The sequence below is a fragment of the Temnothorax curvispinosus genome, unplaced genomic scaffold, assembly GCF_003070985.1.
Source record: "Temnothorax curvispinosus isolate PA1 unplaced genomic scaffold, ASM307098v1 QBEX01015201.1, whole genome shotgun sequence".
Lineage (NCBI taxonomy): Eukaryota > Metazoa > Arthropoda > Insecta > Hymenoptera > Formicidae > Temnothorax > Temnothorax curvispinosus.
Window position 1 is genome coordinate 1 of NW_020224981.1, and position 20,571 is coordinate 20,571.

The following is a 20,571-nucleotide window of genomic DNA, read 5'->3' on the forward strand; positions in this document are numbered from 1 at the left end:
TTAGGTAAATAAGTATGGACAAAGGTGTACCACCGGATCTTCAGAAATGGCTAAGAAAATGCTTGAAAAAGGAGTTCGGGAAAACTATACAAAACTCTTTAGACAAGGAACAGGTGCCCAGCGATATCGCCTACAAGCTCACGCATTCGAAGGACATGGCCGCTTTGCTAAATTCTATGAAAAAGGTAATCGCCGAGCAATACGTGGTGGTGAAACCCTCATCCGCGGCGTCGCAATCACAATCGTCCCATTCCTTCGCGAGTGATCTCACGACGGACGACTGGGCCTCTCCACAAGGAAACGGAGAGGAGTACAATTGCATCATCGACAAGATCAGTCGCGACAAACCGGTCCACGTGAGATTGGCTGGTTATGAAATTTTATTAAAAATCGAATTGTCCAACATAAATAACAGTTCTCAGTGGGACGTTCTCCAGAAGACGCTGCTGGACGGTCTCACGGACGATAACAGAGCTATATTCGAGGCCAGCATGCAAGTACATGCAAAGTTGCTGAATTGCTCACAAATGCATCATACCTACGAGAATTTATTGAGCGCGTTCAACGCACAATATCATTCGCAGAAAATGCGCGAGACTCTGCCCACTCTAATTTCTGGAATTAATTTCAAGTTTTTCCTGCACGAGAAACTGTTTAACATAATGTATCTGATAATCCGCTATCAGGAGGAAATGTTGAAGAACACTAGGCACAGCGACAAGACTGTGGAAGATGTAATAGAGCAATTTATAGTATTTCTCAGTACGCATAGCTTTGGCAACTCGTTGCAACCTAAAACCTTGAACATGCTGAATATCGTCTCGGTGTTGGAGCCGCAGGCCAAATGGAGCAAGAGGTGGCTTCATAGTCTCTCTACCAGAAGGACTTTCATCGCTGTTCTGGCCAAGTCTCCAACGTTTCTGCAAAATGTCGTCGACTGCGTTAACAGCGGTTTGGCAGAAACACCCTGTTCCTTGTCCATCTCCATCATGGATGAGAGCAACGAGCTGTGTATTTCCGGAAATACGATAGAAACTGCAACTTATCTGCATTCCTTGATCTTCGTCTCGCAACTCTGCAGTTATGAAGCGGGCAGAAAATTGCTCGCGGAGAACTCGTTAACAACGCCATTTGACGTAGCTGATTTTTTGATAGAATTATTGAACTCCTTGAATAAATTAGCAGCAGAGGCACCGAGTGGAGTGTACAATACTTCCTGCAATGCTCTTCAAAACGTGCTCAATGTTCCGGACGTATTGTACAATGTTGAATTTTATCATGCTGCATTGTGCCGCCTGATACCTCTTTCTGAAAATAATATAAAGATTTGGCCGCATACATTAAATATTATTTCTCACATGGTGGACACGGCAGATGGTCCGGCATTTTTGACTACAAATTGTAAAGAACATACAACAAATTCCGAGAATGCACCGTCGAAGTGTCCAGTCGCGATCATAATGCGGTATGCGTCGAATTTATTGAAACAGCCGTTTTCTATAATGGATATAAAGTGTATCCTGGATTCCTTTAATCTGATAGAAAAATTATTTGATGTTTACGACGTTTACGAGGCCGCGCAGGAACAAATTGAGACGCAGTTCTATCCAGCCGTCGCTAATTTTTATAAAAGATTCAACAAGTGTAGCGTTGAGAACGAAAATAAAATTCAGCAACTCGATAGGTAATTTAGATAGAAAAACAGATTTGATATCCTTGAAAATCTAAGCTCGTAACAATATATAATCTCTGAAATTTTATTATAGTGCTGTCAAAAAAGTTTTACTAAAAATGGTGTCGATACCGCTCGGATTGCAAGCACTCGTCAATGATAAATTGGTGTTCGAGGAACTGATCCGCGGATCAATCGCTCCTCTAAGAGTGATCTGGAGTTCCACCGATATAATCAGCTTCATCTCATCGGCTGGTTATTTCGACCTGGGTCATAATGTGCTCGCAGATCTCGGGCCCCATGTCCTGTCGACTTTGCTGTCAAAAATTTGCACAAACGTGGAGGATCCTAGATTCTTTTACGACCCTTGGGATAGAGAAAACATCGACGAATTTCTACATATACTTACATTATTTTCCCTCAATTTTAATTGTAAAGAACTTGATCAACTATAACAATATTTCTTATTGTACATATTCTGAATGTATATCCGTTAACAGGTTTTGCCGCATTTATGGTGACCGACAGCGAATTGGATAATGACGAGGAAAAGGATTATCCCTCGAATTTGTCTGAATTACTACAGGCTGCAATAGACAAGGATTCAACTTACCATCATTTAGCTCTTCTGTCGTTGAACACAGTAATTTGGAACCTAGACGTTTGCGCTTACTTATTAAACTCATTGAACTTCCAGGTAGCACATTACACGCGATGGATGAAGAGTGGCTACACTTGTACATACGTAATAATAAATACAATGTTTAGGAAGCGCTGTTAGATATTCAGAGAGACAGTACGATTGTAATTGAAGTTTGTAATGAACAAACCGACGAAACTGACGAAACAGATTATGAGAAGACAGAGGACGAGGATGACGGTGATGGTGGTGATAAGCCAGAGTCGAGGAAGGAATACATAATTGACGATTCCAGTTTCCTGAGACATAATATTTTATTAAAATTATATTACATGACATATAAAAGAAAGCAATATGTGATCCCATTTGAGGAATATGAACTTTTTTCGGAATTTCCACCTCCTAGAGTATACGCGGATATGGCGGATTATCGGGAAATCGAATCCGATTCGGAGCTAAGCGATCTGCTGCAGGAGGAGAGGCCCGGATTGCTAGATATTAGTTGGGTCTTGCAAGTTAGAGCGGCTCATAAAGCCTCGCGATGCTCGATTAAGGTAATTTCACAAAAATAAATGTTATATACAATTTAATTGTGATTGGAATTAAAAATTAGGAACATAATTTTTACCTAAGAATTCGATGATGATGAACTTGTTGAGTCAAATGCACAAAGCCATTCCAACTGCGGAATGGGTGGAACAATTTGAATGGCAAGAGAATATAACGTACGACACGGACTATTGGCTCCCAGAAGACATACACGCAATTAACATTATTTTGAATTATGCCGAACAAAGAGAGATTTTAAAGAACAATAACGACAGTCAGGAGAATTTGAAGAAATTCATTCATTCTGCCTACATATTCATACAGTACAATAAACCGAGCAGATTTGAAGGTTTTGATTGGTTCTTGGCAACAGTGTTCATTATCTGTGATGGAAATCTGGATAAGTATGTAACTTGATACATTAACTTCAAATAATTAATCTATTACCGAAAAAAAGCAAATCATTAGCACAAAAAATAAATTTGAGCCTCAGCTGACCGCGAATTAATCCTTTGATAGCCTTGTTTAATTTCCGGTATGGTCACATTTAGTGGCACAGAGTTCTTGTTTAATCAACATCTCTTCGCGATATTTTAATCGCAAAGAAAATCGATTAAACAACCATTTTAAAGTTATCAAGTGATTAACTCAAGCTAATCAGATATCATCATTGGCAGGTCTCCGATTGAAAACTTAGTTTTCACCGAGTTAACGTTTCTTTTTTATCGTCAACCCGTCTCAATATTTCTTTTTCATCATTGACCAGTTGTCAGATAATGTGCTAATTAGCTAACTAGGTAATATGCTATCAGTTTAAAAGAAAATGCCATTTCCGGAGCTAAATTTGGTAGCCTAATAATATTTTTTGTGTATTTAGTACACATATTTTCCAACCTAGTAAACTACGCGCCAATTAATTATTTGTCGAACTAAACACAGCTTCCGTTGAAACAGTAAAATCCCCTTCTCCCCTAATCTTTCGATAACCAATTTAACTTTGATGGAATCTCCCTCAATCCGTGACAGGTATCTTACCAATTCGACTACTGAAATATGTGGTGATATTTTTTGCAATAACCGGTTAATAATAAGTTAAACGTCTTTTTCATTTTCAGGCGACCGACGTAAATAAACAGTACAAAGAGAAACACCGTTTTGATAATTTTGATATATCTACAATCAGTTTAGAAGAAAATTGGCATTTCTCTTAAACTGATTGTATATCAAAACGATCTTGTTCTCTTTACGTTAGACAATATGCTAATTAGTAATAATTGATTATAGATGCAAAACTTTTATCATGCAATTAATTCAATTTCCATCGACACTGCTTCTCTGGCCGAAATTGGGTAAAGTTATTGATGAAAAAAATAACGAAGGCACTAGTTCGCAGTTCACTTTTATGCAAGTTTTAGAAACCATGGTTAACATCGAGCTTCCAAACATTAAATATGGGTTGAAGGTGATTGAATTTTATCATTTAAAGAATTTAGTTAAACTACCTAAAAATATAACGTTCCGATTTTCATACTAAAAGGATGTCTTCGGTATCGATTGGTGGATGATATTCAATAGAATGTTATCGCAATGCTTCTGGGGAATTCTTCCATGGAGTGAAATAGTTCATTTTTTTACAATTTGCATTTTGTACCCGTCCGACTATATGGTGTATTACTCCGTATCACTTTTGCAATTTTGCCAGGAAGAGTTATTGCAGGATTTAACAAGCAGAAAAATGTGGCCAGAAAATATGGTATGCACACGAAATATACTAAGAGTTCTTTACATTTAATGTTAATAATAAATAACTTGCCAAGTGCATTTTTCTACAGATATTGGACGAGTATCGCTGTCATAATTACATTACGTACATGGATAATTTAGGTCAACGATATAGAAATCGGGTTTTACCGGCAATGACTAAAAATTTAAATTCAGAAGACGAAATATAAATATGCATATCTCGTCATGTTGGTAACTTGGAAGAAAGAAAGAAAAAAAAAAAAGAAGAAGAAGAAAAACAAAGATACGTACTATCGACATTATTAAAAAAACATTCGTATTCATGCAAAAGAAAATATCTTATAGATTTTTAACACTAATTGTAAGATAATTGTACATCAGTAAAACAATGTATGTATATAACGAATAACAATTGACTATTGCGTTGTAACTAATAAAAATTCCTCTGTTTTTTCTATTTAAATGCTTCCAATTATCTTAGCCGTAATGAACATATGTACACTGTGCACGTGTATGAGAATTGTGTACAGATTGTATTTAAAAATCTTCATGTATACAACATAACATTGACTGGTATTCATGTAATTCGCATTTACCTGCAATTCAACGATATGCGAGTTTTCGGTTGCAAGTTTTCCAATGATAATACCTCGGACACAGAAGTCAGACAGCTTTTTACATATACGATACAATAATCTCTTAATATTGTCATTCACTCTCTCTTATTTGTTAACCAAATAATCAATCTTCGTGGATTGTAAATAGTTTCGCTACTTCATTTAAATCGTCATACTTCGTATTTCCTGCAAGAACCTGAAATAGTATAAAAATTATGTTAAATTATTTAAATTACATGTTATACATATAAATTTTGAGTGTATCCAAATAAATCAGAACTATTTGAAAAAAAAATTATAATACAGAGATAGGAACAGATTAATGACGATAAATTTACCCGTCTGGCAATCGACATTCGATTGAAGATATTCCACAGCATTATTCCTACTACAACATCATCTCGCAGGTAGAAAACAACACCCTTCCCAAAATCGTCGTACTTTGTAGGTTGTTCTAACTTTACATTATTATCTCCAGATATATTTTTCTTTTCTTCTTCTGTGCTATCAACATTTTTCACAATTTGTGACATCGATGACTCCGATGTTTCATTAGATAGCGAGTTTTCAGAATGTGTCTTTTGTTCCTATGAGAAAAAATAAGAGAAATAGGTTTACAATTAGATATATCACATTTCACTTTGAGGATTACTTACATCGCTAGGATTATTAGCTGCCATCATGTTTGCTTCCGTCGCTTTCGCAAAAACTCCAACAGTTGGCAAGGATGAGTCTATAATACCTATCGCTTCATATCCTACATCAGGTCCCAAGTCTGACCAAAACATCGATTGATGCAGATAAGGTTTACCTGGAAAGAAAAATTCGTTTATATTTCAATGCCTTCACAAACTGCAATAAGAAAAATATATAAACTTGCTAAATTACCTGCGCCAGTCATATTTTCGCCCGCTAGTCTTCCGGAGGTAACCGCATGATCATGATGTTCGACTCTTCTTCTACCAAGTTTGACATCATAGAAACATGCGGCGTCACCGGCAACCCAAAGATTGCTTCTCGCTTCCAGTTCAGCGTTAACAAGGAATCCTCCTATCTTAGGCTCTGTCTCTAAATTAGAAGTTGTTGCTAAATCTGTATTTGGTTGAACACCTACCGCTACTATCACTTGATCAGCATCAATCTTTTTACCAAAAGAAAATAAAAAATTTTAATATCGATAAGAGTACTTAATTAATTACGTACTTAATATTACAATAAGAGTACTTAATATTACGTAATATTTTGTATATATCAACATACAGTCTGACCACCAGTGAGGACAAGGGATAATCGACCATTTTTATATTTATAGTCTTGAACTTCTGTGCTAGGCATAGTGTGAACACCTTCCACTTCGGACTTTTTCGTAGTCCATTCACTCAGGTATTCTGGTAATACTTGTGCCATTATAAACTTTTCTTTATAAATTTGGAAAATATTTTTAGATTTATCTATAATAAAACACATGTTTCATTATGAATAAATTATTCCTTCAAATACTTTTTGATAATAAATAAAAGGAACTTACAACTCCTAGCGAGTGCGCAGGCAAGTTCCGAGCCGAGAAATCCACCACCGATAATTACAACATTCTTACATTTAGAATTAGAAACATTTTCTTCCACATCAAGAAAATCATCCTTTGTTCTGAACATTGTAATCTTGTCTTTTATATCATCCTCAACGGATTCGAATATCGGCAGATTTTTAGGTGATGCGCCTGTAAATACAATTACGTACAAGAAAATTCAAATTTCAATTTTGATTTTGTTTGATAAAATTTTTTTTAACAAAACCTACCGGTCGCAATGAGGCATTTGTTGTATTTTATTTCATAACCATCTTCGAGAGTCACAGTTTTATTTACAACATCGATTTTCGTTACTTTCCAACCCATGGCTACAGCAACTCCACCCTTATCAGACTCACCGAGATTAGTAACACTCGAGTAAAACTCTCGCGGCTCGTAAAATATACTATAAAATAAATATAAACATTATGCAAGGAAAAAGACAATTATGGTACTAACAACATTACCAGAAAACTGGTTTAAATATTGTAAAAAATTTACCTCCTCTGAGTTCCATTCCACTGATTAAAACGTAATTGTGCGGTTGTTTCTCTATCCATGTTATACCAAAGTTCTTTGGACAATGGTGGTCTCATATATGGAAACTCCTCCTCTTGTGCTACGACTAAAACCTGGAAGAAAATTTTTGTGTACCAACAGAAAAAGAAAAAGTATAAATTTGTTGTCGCGTTATACCTTAGCTTTGGGATCTCTAGATTTAATTGACCTAAATGCTGAAAATGCAGCTGTTCCGCCACCTATCAACAGATAAGGTACCTCCTGAGGTATTAATTTTGATTCTGCTGGAACTTTTACTTTGTTTCTAGATCTATTTCTCCCTTCTTTCTTTTCTGAAAACATAAATAGGATATGTAAGTAATATATTTCTTCGACATTTCAAATATTGTATCAAAATAATTCTTAATTTAACTTACGTTTGCCTTTCTGCTTATCTGTTTTGTCATCTTTCGACAAAAACGATGAGGACACCTGTCAAAAAAAAAAGAAAGTTACAATAGATATTTAATTAGTGTTCTCAGTCAAGTAAAAACATTGTATTACCTTGTATGCGACTCCCGTTACAATCAAGGCAGCAAGTAGGTGCCAGTAGCGAAACTGATATTTTCCATTTTTTTCAGGATCCGAGCCTTTCTCACTCGGTTGCTCCTGCCTGCCATTCAGCTTGCATTCTTGAGCAGCTGGACAAGACGCTTCCACTTCACAGGGAGGAACTGTTTTTTGCGATTTGAAATATCTGGAGTCAGGCACACATTCCTCTGGCCTGATAGTGGTGCCTGGTGGCTTCTTATTGCTTGCATCACTACTGTGGCGTAAGTTACTAATATTTACAATTCCTGCAAATATTTTCAGTAAGCTATCAAAGCTATTAAACAAGGAAGTATACAGGAAGTTATCAAGGAAATAGACTGTTAGACAAGAAAGCATACAGAAAGTATCAAAGAAATAGCGTCTTTTTACTGACAAATAGCTAGACAGTAATATAATATGCAATAAAATGTAAAAAAATATCATTAACCTTCCTATACCCGCGCATTGGTCTGTCAGACCGACGATACACGTTTGCCTTGTTTTCCATTTAAAAAAAAACAAGGCAAACGTATATCGTGGGTCTGACAGACCAATGCGCGGGTATAGGAAGGTTAATCATTACTTTAGAAAATCAACAAAGGATATATAAAATGTAAAGAGGATTCATCAGAAGGCATCTATTGTGATTTTCCTAGAAAACAGGAATGTCTTTACGTCTCGGGTAAGTTATTAACGCATCTACAAACCTAGAAGTACACCTTTTTAAAAAGTTTGGACTTTAAAGGTTGATAAGACTAATATCCCATGTTTTTTAATCCAATTTTTACTACAGTTTTTTGACACAAAACTTCTACGCCCTGGTTCATGTCTCTTGAACTGTAATTTTTTTCCTTGTGGTGTACTATCTCTTCCCAAATCGTGTGTTTATGTGGGTTGTGTAATGTGTCACTGTACGTGAGTATCGAGTACGGAATTGACATGAAATCTCGAGTCCGTAGATTCGTTAAGTCCAGAGGATCACGTCTCCCTGCGGGATCTAGAAGCACGCGTTACGTCTCCAGGTTATGTCATTCGCCGCGTACTTCAGAGCGGACACGCCGCGTGGAAGATTGTAAACACAGCTCCATTGATCCAACCGTACAATTATCGCTCGCAAGCTTACGCAACCGGAGTATGAAGTTACGGGCAATTATACGGGGAAGAGCAAAAAGGGAAACAATTCCGTCGTCTAGAAAAATTACAAAACAGGCGGGAAACGAGATCGTCCCTTCGAGTTCGACGTCCAGAACGCGGCGAGAATGAATAGAGGGAAGGGAGAGAAAGGGCAGGAAAGGGAGAAGAGAATCTTTCAGATGGTCGACACGTACCGACGTATTTTACAGGTCGATAGAGACGATTCGCGTGCGTGAGCCTGGCGGGCAGTTGGCCGACGATTCTACCGCAGACGAACATCCTCGGCCGGGCCGGTCGTCCTCCTCACGCAATATGGTGATAATGGTGGCCGCTCGACGCTCGCCGTGTTTTCCCTCAGCCTCAGCTGCTGCAGTGCGCGATAATCAGCCGCTGGCTCTTACCGTGGACCGGAAGGACGCTCGCCGGAAGGATGCACGCCGCGCGACACGCCATTTACCTGGATTCTCACCACCTTTCCCGAAGTCGCGCCGAGTCGCGGACGAACGACTCCTTGCACTTGCCGTAGCCGGAGGCCGGTGGGCGAGACACGTGAATTTAGACCCCGCTCCGTCGCGACGCGCGCGCGTGTTGGCACGTATGTATGTACGTGTGCACGCGTGTATGTATTTAGCGTACGTGCGACGTGCGGCGCGGCGTGCGACACCGGTCGGGATGGTCGAACGATCGGAACGATTGAACCGATTGGCGAGTCCGGTGTCCGGTCACTCCGGGCTGAGCGCGGCTAACTTCAGACGGGATCGCGCGCAGGTCTCGGCGGAGCTAAACGAAATATTGAGAAATTTTCGAATAAAACAAAAAAATGATAATTTATTTACAATTACATATACATACATGGTGACATTTGAGCGAAATATGATTTATATTGCTATAAATCACATTCCTCGTGACTCATCATGATGATACAGATACGGATGAAGTTTGTGCTCGATCGATAATTGTAAAAATTAGTGAAATATCTGACGGGACGAATAGATGTTGTATTATGATCTTGCCTGTTTTTTTAAATAAAAGTTTAATTGTCAAAATTATAAGAGCTGCTTTCAAAATTTTTTTTTAAATTCTTCACGCAGCACTTTAATAAGGCTCCTGGTCCCTAAGCCGAGAACTCCGCGTTGACGGTGACGACGTACCGTCGCGGTAGAAATAAGAACTCTCTCCAATGGAGAATAAGCGAGAAATGTTGAGAATTGACACGTTGAGAATTCTTGCGTGGAATTTCCAAATAAAAAGATATTTGCTTAAAATAACACTACGAAATCTAGTCATGCGCCCCTGCACACAAGCCTGCATCGTATCGCATTCGTTTTTACGGCTGTTTATTAACTGTCAAGGGAAAGGAGTAGACTTAACTTCAACTCGGAGTATTTTCGAAGTGTGCTGAAGTGATCTGTAGTGTTATTTTAAGCAAATATATTTTTATTTGGAAATTCTACGCAAGAATTTTCAACGTGTCATTTCTTGCTTCTTTTTCACATTCCAACATGGCCGCGACGAGTACCCAGGAGCCTTAAATTAACATATAAATATGTTATATTTTCAACACAAAAATTTTAACAAGGTCGAATTTAACAAAAATACACAAAATTTTTTACTGTGTAATAATTATTTTCGGAAAAAAAATTATTGCGCGCTGCAATTATTTTCTGTACTATAAAAACTTTTTTTTAATATAGGTAAAAATAAGCGTCATAAAAATCTACGCGCTCCGTATTAATTGTATTCCATTTGTATTTTCTACTACAAGAGCAATGATATTAGGATATTCGCGCCAAGTGAATATAATCTATCTATAAAAGCTTACCTTTTTAAAGAAAGGTACAAAGAAGGCGTCAAGTATTACGCGCCTGTCTACCTACAAAAGTATAATATAAGAAAATGACACCAAGTAGGAATAAATCTTTGGAAAAGAGCTATACAACAGCTTTTTTACAGGCATGTACTTGGCGCCCTTTTTAACAAAGGTAAATTTTTATAGATATTATTTTGCAAAGAAAATTTATAATAGAAACTAAAGTTGTATAAATTTTATTACAATAAACGAGAAATTTTTTTATAAAAAATAAATACATGTTGAATTCGCAATATATTCTCTCCTTGTGTTGTGTCATATATGCAAGATGAATAATCACTCGTTATTAACGTCTATTTTGTCTTTCTTTGGTTTACGTGAGCGGAGAAGTTCGCTTGTTGATTGCAGAATGCAGAATAATTACTTATTAATGATATCCTTTTGTCTTTCCTCTTGCTCAGGCGATGCCTACAACTCCTCCTTGTATGCAGCTATTGTTCAATTCAGTGGGTCTAATATAAGAGGATCGACATCCGCAAGAGAGACTGTTGATTCTGAGTTACTCGGATCATATCTGTACACGGCATAATTAAAAACAGAATATGTGATAAACGTTTCAATTATGATAGCATTAAGTATGTTATAGTAGTGTATATGTATTACTAAATTGTTGAACAAAAATATTATTTTGGTGATGTAATTAAAAAATAAAAAAGTTATAGCAATTATTTAAAATATTGCAGTTATAAAATATAAAAGAGTAAATATTTAACTACAAGGATATTATTACATTGTATGATATAAGTAAAACGAATAATTACTCATTAACAGTGTCTTCTTGTATTTTTACTTGCTCAGGCGATGCTTGCAGTTCCTCAAGTGGAGGTAATGTTTCACTCAGTTGTTCACACGCAACAAATTCGAAATCCTGAAGAGAGACCGTTCTGGAGTATTCTGGAGTACTCCAAACATTTCTGTACATTCACATATAACATGATTAAAAATAAAACATGCAATAAGTGTTTTAATTATGATAGTATTTAAGATGTTGTAATTGTGTATAATATTCAATTGTTGAACAAAAACATTATTTTTGTGATGTAATTAAAAAGTAGGTAAGTTAGAGTTAGTATTTAAAATATTAGAGTTATAAAATATTCTCAAAAAAGTCAATTAATGGTTTTAGTGTGTAAAATTTTGAATTGTATACGTCTATATAATAGATAGAAAAACATGAATGTGAGAGATTCGTTCAAATTATATGTGAAATAATTGAAAGATTATTATTATTACGTTTGTATAAGCATATTTATGATTGGAATTGGAAATAATTATATTACTTGGATGCCCTGATAAAAACTTTCAATCGTTCAATTTTCTTTAACTATTGCTTGCTTTATCATTACATATATTTTATAAGTTCTAATATTTTAATAATTTCTTGAAACATGTATACTTACTTATGTTGACTCTGGTTTATTACGAAGCCGGAATGTTTTCTATTTAAATGTGATGTCAAATTCCAATGTTCTCTATTAGATATTGTGGTACCACATTGAATACATTCTGCCTTACAATTTGGTAAGTTCGTATAATAATGCCGCAGGTTGTACGGTATGGAAGGGTCTATATACGATATTTTATGTTTAATCCTTAAGTGGGCTTTTAATTCTTTTGTAACTACTTGTGAATTAAATGGCCGAATTTTTTCTCCACACAGCCTGCACTTTGTGAGAAAATCTTCTAACTCTTTGAAGTGATCCCACAACTCAATGGATTTGAAGTTTTTCGGTAATTCCATGATATGTCTTGTACTGCAGGATGTCTATTGAATGTATTGTACAAAACTAACTGCAACAAGCGTTTGAAATCTACTGCTCGCACAAGTCAAAAAGAAAAGTATTATTTATTTATCGGGATGTATGTAGCTAGGTATGTATAAATATTTTTAATCTGCCTAACTACGAGATCGTTCATATAATACAAAAAAAATGTAAATACACCAATCAAATTCACAAATTTTACAACTGCAGTTGTAAAGCAGCTTTCTGCCGAATACAATTATAATTAGTATAATACCTGTATCTAGGTGCTTATATATATATAAACTTTTTTACTTTTTATCTTTAATATTTATTTTTAATTATTTAATTTTTTTATTTAATTTAATTATGTTTAAAAAGTAATGGTAAACACGGCAGGTTTGTCTAGAATTCTTAGATAGGTGAGCGACAGAAAGTTCCTTTAAAGTCAATTTTGTCTGTATTATGTGCAGTAATCTTTAAAAAAAAAAAAAAAAAAAAATATGTTGACGTAAAAGAAATTGAGAGTAACTAAAAAGTTCTTACATTATTTGAAATGAAAGCAAACCAAATCAGTAATCTGTCCTGAAGATAGAATAAAAAATAAATGAACTAAAATAAAGAACCAGATCTTACAGGGCGAAATTAAGATGTCTGGATTACTGATTGAAAATGTGAGTCCAAATGTTTACTGAAACGTAATAACCAATTATGAAAAAAAAGAAGTAAGAAAGAAAAATGAAAAGAGAGGGGGGCCTCTGCATTAATCTCTATAAGATCGGTTCTTAGACTAGAATTTCAAGCCAGAGCCACAAGAATGAAAGTAATTCTTAGATCTCAAGACGAATATAAACTCAGAGACCCTTGTACTTTTTTTACTAATGTCTGTCTTCAAATATGACGTCCCAATGAGAGTCTCTTAAGGTCCTCGCTCATTGGACCGCACTCCTCGCCACAATCCTCCCTCTTGGACGCTAGCTGCCGCAGCTCTCCCTTTCCTGGCGGTGAGCTCTCTCTGGTGATCCGACTCTCGTTCGGTTGGTCTCCAGAACACGCGCCACAACGATCAATCCGTCAAGAAAAAGGTAACAGATTCAACACGTTCGAAGAAACGCAAGCAAGTACGGCCATGACACCTAACGAGTGAGGAAGGAGGCGGGGCTGGCGGGGGCTCTTTGAGAGTTGTGACTGGTGGTGACCGTGGCGACTTGCATGTCGCGCCATCTAATGTGAAACATAAATCATAAAATATTTACATTATCCATGTCTGCCAATACAATATAATTTTTTATTTATATAATGCATTCTATATAACGGCAATGTTATTATATATTTGACAGGCAAATCAAAATAGCTTCGAATCGATATCGAAATGACGAAATATTGATGTTTTAACAGAAAGTACATAATTTGCCTGTTTACAGTCTGGCGCAATGAATGTATGTCACAAATAATCTCTTCTTTTAAAAAATGTCATATAGCACAAACATCGAAATAAGCTTCAAATTTCGAGCATTATTTTGATATAATGTAATATCGATGATTTCGACGTCAATTAGAGGTTGATTCGATAGGTTATTTCTCGCTGGGTATAGAGGCGCGGAAGGGAGAGAAAGGACAGGAAAGGGAGAAGAGAATCTTTCAGATGATCGACACGTACCGGCTAACATCAGACGGGATCGCGCGCAGATCTCGGCAAAGCTAAACAAAATATTGAGAAATTTTCGAATAAAACAAAAAAATTATAATTTATTTACAATTACATATACATAGTACATGGTGACTTTTGAGCAAAATATGATTATTGCTATATAAATCACATTCCTCGTGACTCGTGATGGTACAGACACGAATGAAGTTTGCGCTCGATCAATAATTGTAAAAATTAGTGAAATATCTGACAGGACAAATAGATATCGTATTATGATCTTGCCAGTTTTTTTAAATAAAAGTTTAATTGTCAAAATTATAAGCTGCTTTCACAGTTTTTTCTAAAATTCTTCATGCAGCACTTTATTGCCGACAGTGACATTATTTAATCATGAAATGAGGAAACAGTTACGTATATATACATTGTAGATGGCACGTGCTGTACTATTTTCTTTCTCTTATGAGATATAGGCTGCGGTCCATTTGATATGTTAGAAGACTTACAAGTGCTTCAAAGCATTCTTTTTCTTCTTCTTTTTTCATTGAAAGAAAGGAGAAGAAGAATGCTTTGAAGCATTTTAGCCCAGTAAAATGACTTGAAATTTGTCGATTTGGAGGAAATAATACTGACTGAGCTGAAACTTTGTAAACAGGCTTGTTTTAGGGTACTATTTAACATATTAAAAGCCCCCGTGTGTAGACGCTACGTTGCTGGCAGGGGAGGGCCCAAAAGATTCAAAAAACCAGTTTTTCGCAAATAACTCGGAAAATATCAACTTTACGGAAATTTATGTAGATATAAAAATTGTAGCTTACAAAATTCCGCACAATTTCATTTTTTATTCAAGTCTGTACGACCAAATGGAGCAGAGATAGAATTTTTTTAAACACCGGTAGTTTTGCGACGCAACAAAAATGCATACGCGCGTCGCGCATTTTTCGCTAATATCTCGAAAATGGACTCTCAAATCGAGAAATTTTTAAATAAAAATTGTAGAGAATCTAATTACGAACAATTTCGTTTTTTATTCATTTCTCTACAGTCCAAATTCGCCGAGTGCTTAAAAAAAATTCTATCTCTGCTCCATTTGGTCGTACAGACTTGAATAAAAAATAAAATTGTGCGGAATTTTGTAAGCTATAATTTTTATATCTACATAAATTTTTGTAAAAATGATATTTTCCGAGTTATTTGCGAAAAACTGGTTTTTTGGACTTTTTGAACCCTCCCCTGCCCGCAACGTAGCGTCTATACATGGGGACTTTTAATATGTTAAATAATACCCTAAAACAAGCCTGTTTACAAAGTTTCAGCCCAGTCAGTATTATTTTCTCCAAATTTTGTTATTTTACTGGGCTATTGTAGCATCAAATGAACCACAGCCATAATGGTATTGTCAAGGCGTTTTCTTTTTCGTCAATAAAAAACCCTTATATTTTTTGCAAGTAGAAAAATGAATATTTGTCTGTGTCAGAACATCATCGGTTATTTCTACTTGATTGTTATTTTACACAATATGTGATGCACACAGAAAGCACATCAACTTCTTTTTAGCAAAAAAATTTTCTCTAATTATTTTCACTTCTATAATTGCTTTTTTTTATTTGATAACAAACAGAAAAGATATTTTCACCGTAATTTTTTATGTATTGTTTACACAGAAATAAAAATGTTGTTTGGCACACGCGGGCAAAGAAAGTGTAATATTTAATATCATAAAATTTTTTTGGGGAATTTGTGCAAATAAAATTCTATCTGCTGTTGAATTAATAATTGATGTCCAATAAGCACGATGTTATCTTAAACTCAGAGATCTACATATAAATCTCTGTATCGCTTATTTCATATAATTTTTTATTTTATGTCGGCGAATTTGAGTAGATTCAGTAGATTATTATAACATTACTGTAAAGAGGATGACAGTTTTTTTGTATTTATTGATTTGATATATAACAATTTTTCAATAAAAAAATTTTTTTACTAAAAATAATTGTCAAAAAAACACTACTTTTCTTTATTCTAAATGTATATATGTAGCCCCTTATTGCAGTTCAAGATAAATCATCATAAATCATAAATCAATTGCAAAACATATTTGTAGAACTTTAAAATTATATCTTGCGTTGTACCTAATATATATGTAACGATATGTTGAAAGATAAGAATAAAGATACATACATACATAATATTGAAATTAATTTTCTTTCACTTATTCTTTATGCATTTTATAATCATCCAATATTATATTATTACGTAAAGATATTATGATAACGATACTACGATGTAATCAGCGAAAAAGTCATGAAAGCAAATTACGATTGTTATACATACAATTAAAATGATTACACAAGTGATCCATATACTTGAACATTTTCGCGACTGTAATCAGATATACCATTTCTAAAAGCAAATACGTAAATACATGCTCTTATATTTGGATATTGAAGGTGCAACGATGTTCGTTTAAACAAAAATTACCGTATTTATAAATATAAATCAATCTCCCCACTGTCACATATTACGCAATTTCTAATCATTTACACTGGTATATAAAGCAATTAAATTCAATACCGGCAAAATTAAACTCAATAGTTGCGAAGCTCGACAACGACTCACTCCTCAAAATGAAGATCTACGTGTTCGCCCTTTTGGTTATGGCTGCGGTCGCTTTCGCGCGCCAACTTCCCGTCGAAGGTACGGAACAGAATCGGAAACTAGACATACCAAAAATACAACTTCCTAATTTATAAATTAAAGTGCGCATTGAAAATAACTTTCAAAATATATTTAAATGTATCTATACTAAGCATCGATACATGATGATTCTTCAAAGTTATTTTTTAGTTACTTTTTATTAATAATAATTTAATAACATGTTGAAATAATCTTCAAGTAATTTTATTTTTAAATAATGACAATGTTATATATTTTAAATAAAAATGCCTCAAATTTAAACAGATTTAAATAAAGATGAAGTGCCCCTGGATATCCTATATTTGCCGCTGGCAAGTGAAGATGAATCCTCACCTGTCGAACATCATCGCGAACGTAGGTTCACCTGTAATAACAACGCTTGTAATGCTCACTGTATCGTCAGAAACCGCAAAGGAGGATACTGTAACGACAAAAATCTTTGCGTATGCCGCAAGTAAGTAACGATTCGAATAATTACGATTTTTTTCAATTATTCCAATGACAACATGATTATAATTTGCAAAAAATGATTTTTGAATTATTGTTACTAGATCAAATTGAATCCTTGTTAAAGTATAGAATTAATTAAGAATATGTCATAGATTTAATAACGATTGAATAAGAGACAATCAATATGCCCGTCATCAAATCATTTTGTATTAATAATAAAATTTTCTTTTATTATTTTTTAGGGACAAAATAATATTATAATATTAGATTAATCTCGACTGCGGTAATCGTTCACTTAAAAAAAAGATTGCAGGGTTGGGATTTTGACTGATGGACATATTCACAGCTTTTGGAATTCACAGTTTTTGGAATTTCAACCACAAATCCATCTGTAGTAGTAAAAGTAGTTGAGTAAAAAACCATACACATATCTATATATTCAGATGGCCGCCATTTTGCGAGAAATGAATATTATTAAAATTGGCTACGTCATACAAGGACTAGTTTTTTCATCTTTTTGAGGAAAAAAATTTTGATTTTTGTTTCAGATAAAAACCAATGAAGATATTCTAGTTACCGCGGAAGTTGTTTTAGAAAAAGCCGCCTCACGGAAATGGTTGCCACATCCTTAATTATTAAATAAATCTTACAGAAGTAATGGATAAAAGTATATAATTTAAGATGTATATAACGATTTTTTAATAAAAATAACTTTTTACTGAAAATAATTGTAAAAAAAAACACTACTTTTCCTTAGTCTAAAATGTATATGTAGCCTCTTATTGTAGTTCAAGATATCATCATAAATCAATTGCAAAACATATTTGTAGAACTTTAAAATTATTAAATAGGGAATAGTGAGAGAGGCAATCGGAGCCACGCGCGGTAATTATTGCGCAATCAATATATAGTCAATAAGATAAAATATATTAACCAATACATATTCGGACGTTTCGACACTTTTTTTGTAGCATCTTCAGCGTGTAAACAAAATTAATATACATGAAAATTACAAACGATATATTAACGGTCAAAAGCGATCAAAATGATATATAGTCGATCGGTCGACAAGCGCAGTCAAATCAATAAAGGACTTTATTATATTTGACCCAAAGCTTGAACGATTTGACCGCGTGAGGTCCGTAATGATATTTGATACTTTGGAAAAACAAATAACGCATTTTTCAGCCTGCGTGTAATAATAATAAACTATAAGTATAAGGTGTCTTCTGAATAAATCAAATAGGGAATAGTGAGAGGCAATTGGAGCCACGCGCTGACTAATATATTTTATCTTATTGACTATATATTGATTGCGCAATAATTACCGCACTTGGCTCCGATTGCCTCTCTCACTATTCCCTATTTGATTTATTCAGGAAAGCCTATTACTTAGTTTATCTTTAACATTATATCTCGGTTTGTATATGTAACGATATGTTGAAAGATAAGAATAAATATATATATATATATATATATATATATATACATAATATTAAAATTAATTCTTTTACTTATTTATTCTTTATGCATTTTATAATCATCCCATATTATATTATTACGTAAAGATATTATGATAACAATACTACGATCTAATCAGAAAAAAGTCATGAAAGCAAGTTACGATTGTTATATACAATTAAAATGATTACACAGGTGATTCATATACTTGAACATTTTCGCGATTGTAATCAGATATACTATTTTTAAAACGTAAATACATGCTCTCTTATCTTTGGACATTGAAGGTGCAACGATGTTCGTTCAAACAAAAATTACCGTATTTATAACTATAAACTAATCTCTCCACTGTCACATATTACGCAATTTATAATCATTTACACTGGTATATAAAGCAATTACATTCAATACTGGCAAAATTAAATTCAATAGTTGCGAAGCTCGACAACGACTCACTCCTCAAAATGAAGATCTACGTGTTCACCCTTTTGGTTGTGGCTGCGGTCACTTTCGCGCGCCAACTTCCCGTCAAAGGTATAGAATCGCAAACTAGACATACCAAAAATACAACTTTCCAATTTATAAATTAAAGTGCGCGTTAAAAATAACTTTCAAAATATATTTAAATGTATCTATACTAAGCATCGATACGTAAATAATAATTCTTCAAAGTTATTTTTTAGTTACTTTTTATTAATAATAAATTTAATAACATGTTGAAATAATCTTCAAGTGATTTTATTTTAAAATGATGATAATGTTATATATTTTAAATAAAGATGTCTTAAATTTAAACAGATTTAAATAAAGATGAAGTGCTCGTGGACATCGCGTATTGGCCGGTGATATATGGAGGCGAATCCGTGGAAGAACACCATCGCGAACGTAGGATCACCTGTGACCTTCTCGATGGTACAGGTGTTGGTCACAGCGCTTGTGCTGCTAACTGTATCGCCAGAAATCGCAGAGGAGGACATTGTAACAGCAAAGGTGTTTGCGTATGCCGCAAGTAAGTAACAATTCGAATAATTACGATTTTTTTCAATTATTCCGATGACAACATGGTTATAATTTGCAAAGAATGACTTTCAAATTATTGTTACTAGATCATATTGAATCCTTGTTAAGCTATAGAATTAATTAAGAATATGTCATAAATTTAATAACGATTGACCTTAAGAGACAATCAATATGCCCGTCATCAAATCATTTTGTATTAATAATGAAATTTTCTTTTATTATTTTTTTAGGGACAAATGGATTGGTTAATCTTGACTGCGGTAATTGCTCACCTAAGGAGAAGATTGGGTTGGAATTTTGACCGATGGACATATCGCATATGACTCACATTATTTTTGAATTTTGATTGCACCACGAATTCATCTGTAATAAATATGCTTTAGACATTTAAAAATAGTGTAATATGTCTTAACCCTCTTAAAGTATTATTAGCAAAATGTTAGTAATTTGCGCGCAGATCGGCAGCAAACTTGATCGGAATTTTACATTATATAATTAAAATTGTATAGCCACTTCTGTGTTATATTAAGATCGTGTTCTGTCGACAGAACTTGCTGACAGGCAATGTGAGCCGATTGGCAGCTAAAATCGAACGGCCCTCCATAACCAGTTGTTTAAATAAATGCTACTCGCTTTATCTTTTTAATGATCTCTGACCTATAATGCTAT

At 34.5% G+C, this 20,571-nt stretch overlaps 5 protein-coding genes across 7 annotated transcripts; 3 read left to right on the forward strand and 2 right to left on the reverse strand.

Annotated features, from left to right (window-relative positions):
- Positions 1–9: 9 nt before the first annotated feature.
- Positions 10–4,867, forward strand: LOC112465432 (protein broad-minded-like). The gene is made up of 8 exons (XM_025032969.1): positions 10–1,684; positions 1,767–2,104; positions 2,173–2,369; positions 2,441–2,866; positions 2,946–3,265; positions 4,146–4,323; positions 4,399–4,614; positions 4,694–4,867. Exons 1-8 carry the CDS (start codon positions 15–17, stop codon positions 4,811–4,813), a joined length of 3,465 nt encoding a protein of 1,154 aa, XP_024888737.1. The 5' UTR covers positions 10–14; the 3' UTR covers positions 4,814–4,867.
- Positions 4,868–5,114: 247 nt separating this feature from the next.
- On the reverse strand, positions 5,115–9,704 carry LOC112465434 (apoptosis-inducing factor 1, mitochondrial). Its single transcript, XM_025032978.1, has 12 exons — positions 9,209–9,704; positions 7,854–8,146; positions 7,727–7,781; positions 7,488–7,642; positions 7,293–7,423; positions 7,022–7,197; positions 6,750–6,941; positions 6,482–6,672; positions 6,110–6,362; positions 5,878–6,032; positions 5,560–5,808; positions 5,115–5,417 (listed from the first exon to the last, which is right to left on the reverse strand). The coding sequence occupies exons 1-12, from the start codon at positions 9,291–9,293 to the stop codon at positions 5,346–5,348; spliced, it is 2,007 nt and encodes a 668-aa protein (XP_024888746.1). The 5' UTR covers positions 9,294–9,704; the 3' UTR covers positions 5,115–5,345.
- A 1,340-nt stretch (positions 9,705–11,044) lies between these two features.
- On the reverse strand, positions 11,045–13,850 carry LOC112465436. 3 transcript variants are annotated; one of them, XM_025032983.1, is made up of 4 exons: positions 13,497–13,850; positions 12,285–12,675; positions 11,646–11,798; positions 11,045–11,398 (listed from the first exon to the last, which is right to left on the reverse strand). In XM_025032983.1, exons 2-4 carry the CDS (start codon positions 12,623–12,625, stop codon positions 11,323–11,325), a joined length of 570 nt encoding a protein of 189 aa, XP_024888751.1. In that variant the 5' UTR covers positions 12,626–12,675; positions 13,497–13,850; the 3' UTR covers positions 11,045–11,322. The 3 variants fall into 3 exon arrangements, with proteins under 3 accessions (XP_024888751.1, XP_024888750.1, XP_024888749.1); XM_025032982.1 differs by having other exon boundaries at positions 12,285–12,698; XM_025032981.1 differs by lacking the exon at positions 13,497–13,850 and having other exon boundaries at positions 12,285–13,148.
- A 2,903-nt stretch (positions 13,851–16,753) lies between these two features.
- On the forward strand, positions 16,754–18,039 carry LOC112465438 (defensin-like). The gene is made up of 3 exons (XM_025032985.1): positions 16,754–16,971; positions 17,236–17,425; positions 17,970–18,039. The coding sequence occupies exons 1-3, from the start codon at positions 16,902–16,904 to the stop codon at positions 17,971–17,973; spliced, it is 264 nt and encodes an 87-aa protein (XP_024888753.1). The 5' UTR covers positions 16,754–16,901; the 3' UTR covers positions 17,974–18,039.
- Positions 18,040–19,023: 984 nt separating this feature from the next.
- On the forward strand, positions 19,024–20,209 carry LOC112465437 (defensin-like). Its single transcript, XM_025032984.1, has 3 exons — positions 19,024–19,416; positions 19,681–19,891; positions 20,133–20,209. The coding sequence occupies exons 1-3, from the start codon at positions 19,347–19,349 to the stop codon at positions 20,149–20,151; spliced, it is 300 nt and encodes a 99-aa protein (XP_024888752.1). The 5' UTR covers positions 19,024–19,346; the 3' UTR covers positions 20,152–20,209.
- Positions 20,210–20,571: the final 362 nt, after the last annotated feature.

What these genes read in the sequence shown, in the direction of transcription:
- LOC112465432 (XM_025032969.1), top strand. Translation starts at nt 15, where the DNA reads ATGGACAAAGGTGTACCACCGGATCTTCAGAAATGGCTAAGAAAATGC. An exon ending in TAAACTCATTGAACTTCCAG is followed by an intron (nt 2,370 to 2,440) that starts GTAGCACATTAC and finishes TACAATGTTTAG; the next exon opens with GAAGCGCTGTTAGATATTCA. An exon ending in ACATTAAATATGGGTTGAAG is followed by an intron (nt 4,324 to 4,398) that starts GTGATTGAATTT and finishes TCATACTAAAAG; the next exon opens with GATGTCTTCGGTATCGATTG.
- LOC112465434 (XM_025032978.1), bottom strand. Translation starts at nt 9,293, where the DNA reads ATGTTCGTCTGCGGTAGAATCGTCGGCCAACTGCCCGCCAGGCTCACG. An exon ending in CTAGAGATCCCAAAGCTAAG is followed by an intron (nt 7,424 to 7,487) that starts GTATAACGCGAC and finishes ATTTTCTTCCAG; the next exon opens with GTTTTAGTCGTAGCACAAGA. An exon ending in CTGCGCACTCGCTAGGAGTT is followed by an intron (nt 6,673 to 6,749) that starts GTAAGTTCCTTT and finishes GTTTTATTATAG; the next exon opens with ATAAATCTAAAAATATTTTC.
- LOC112465436 (XM_025032983.1), bottom strand. Translation starts at nt 12,625, where the DNA reads ATGGAATTACCGAAAAACTTCAAATCCATTGAGTTGTGGGATCACTTC. An exon ending in ATAAACCAGAGTCAACATAA is followed by an intron (nt 11,799 to 12,284) that starts GTAAGTATACAT and finishes GTGAATGTACAG; the next exon opens with AAATGTTTGGAGTACTCCAG. An exon ending in CAAGAAGACACTGTTAATGA is followed by an intron (nt 11,399 to 11,645) that starts GTAATTATTCGT and finishes TGCCGTGTACAG; the next exon opens with ATATGATCCGAGTAACTCAG.
- LOC112465438 (XM_025032985.1), top strand. Translation starts at nt 16,902, where the DNA reads ATGAAGATCTACGTGTTCGCCCTTTTGGTTATGGCTGCGGTCGCTTTC. An exon ending in GCGCCAACTTCCCGTCGAAG is followed by an intron (nt 16,972 to 17,235) that starts GTACGGAACAGA and finishes AAATTTAAACAG; the next exon opens with ATTTAAATAAAGATGAAGTG.
- LOC112465437 (XM_025032984.1), top strand. Translation starts at nt 19,347, where the DNA reads ATGAAGATCTACGTGTTCACCCTTTTGGTTGTGGCTGCGGTCACTTTC. An exon ending in GCGCCAACTTCCCGTCAAAG is followed by an intron (nt 19,417 to 19,680) that starts GTATAGAATCGC and finishes AAATTTAAACAG; the next exon opens with ATTTAAATAAAGATGAAGTG.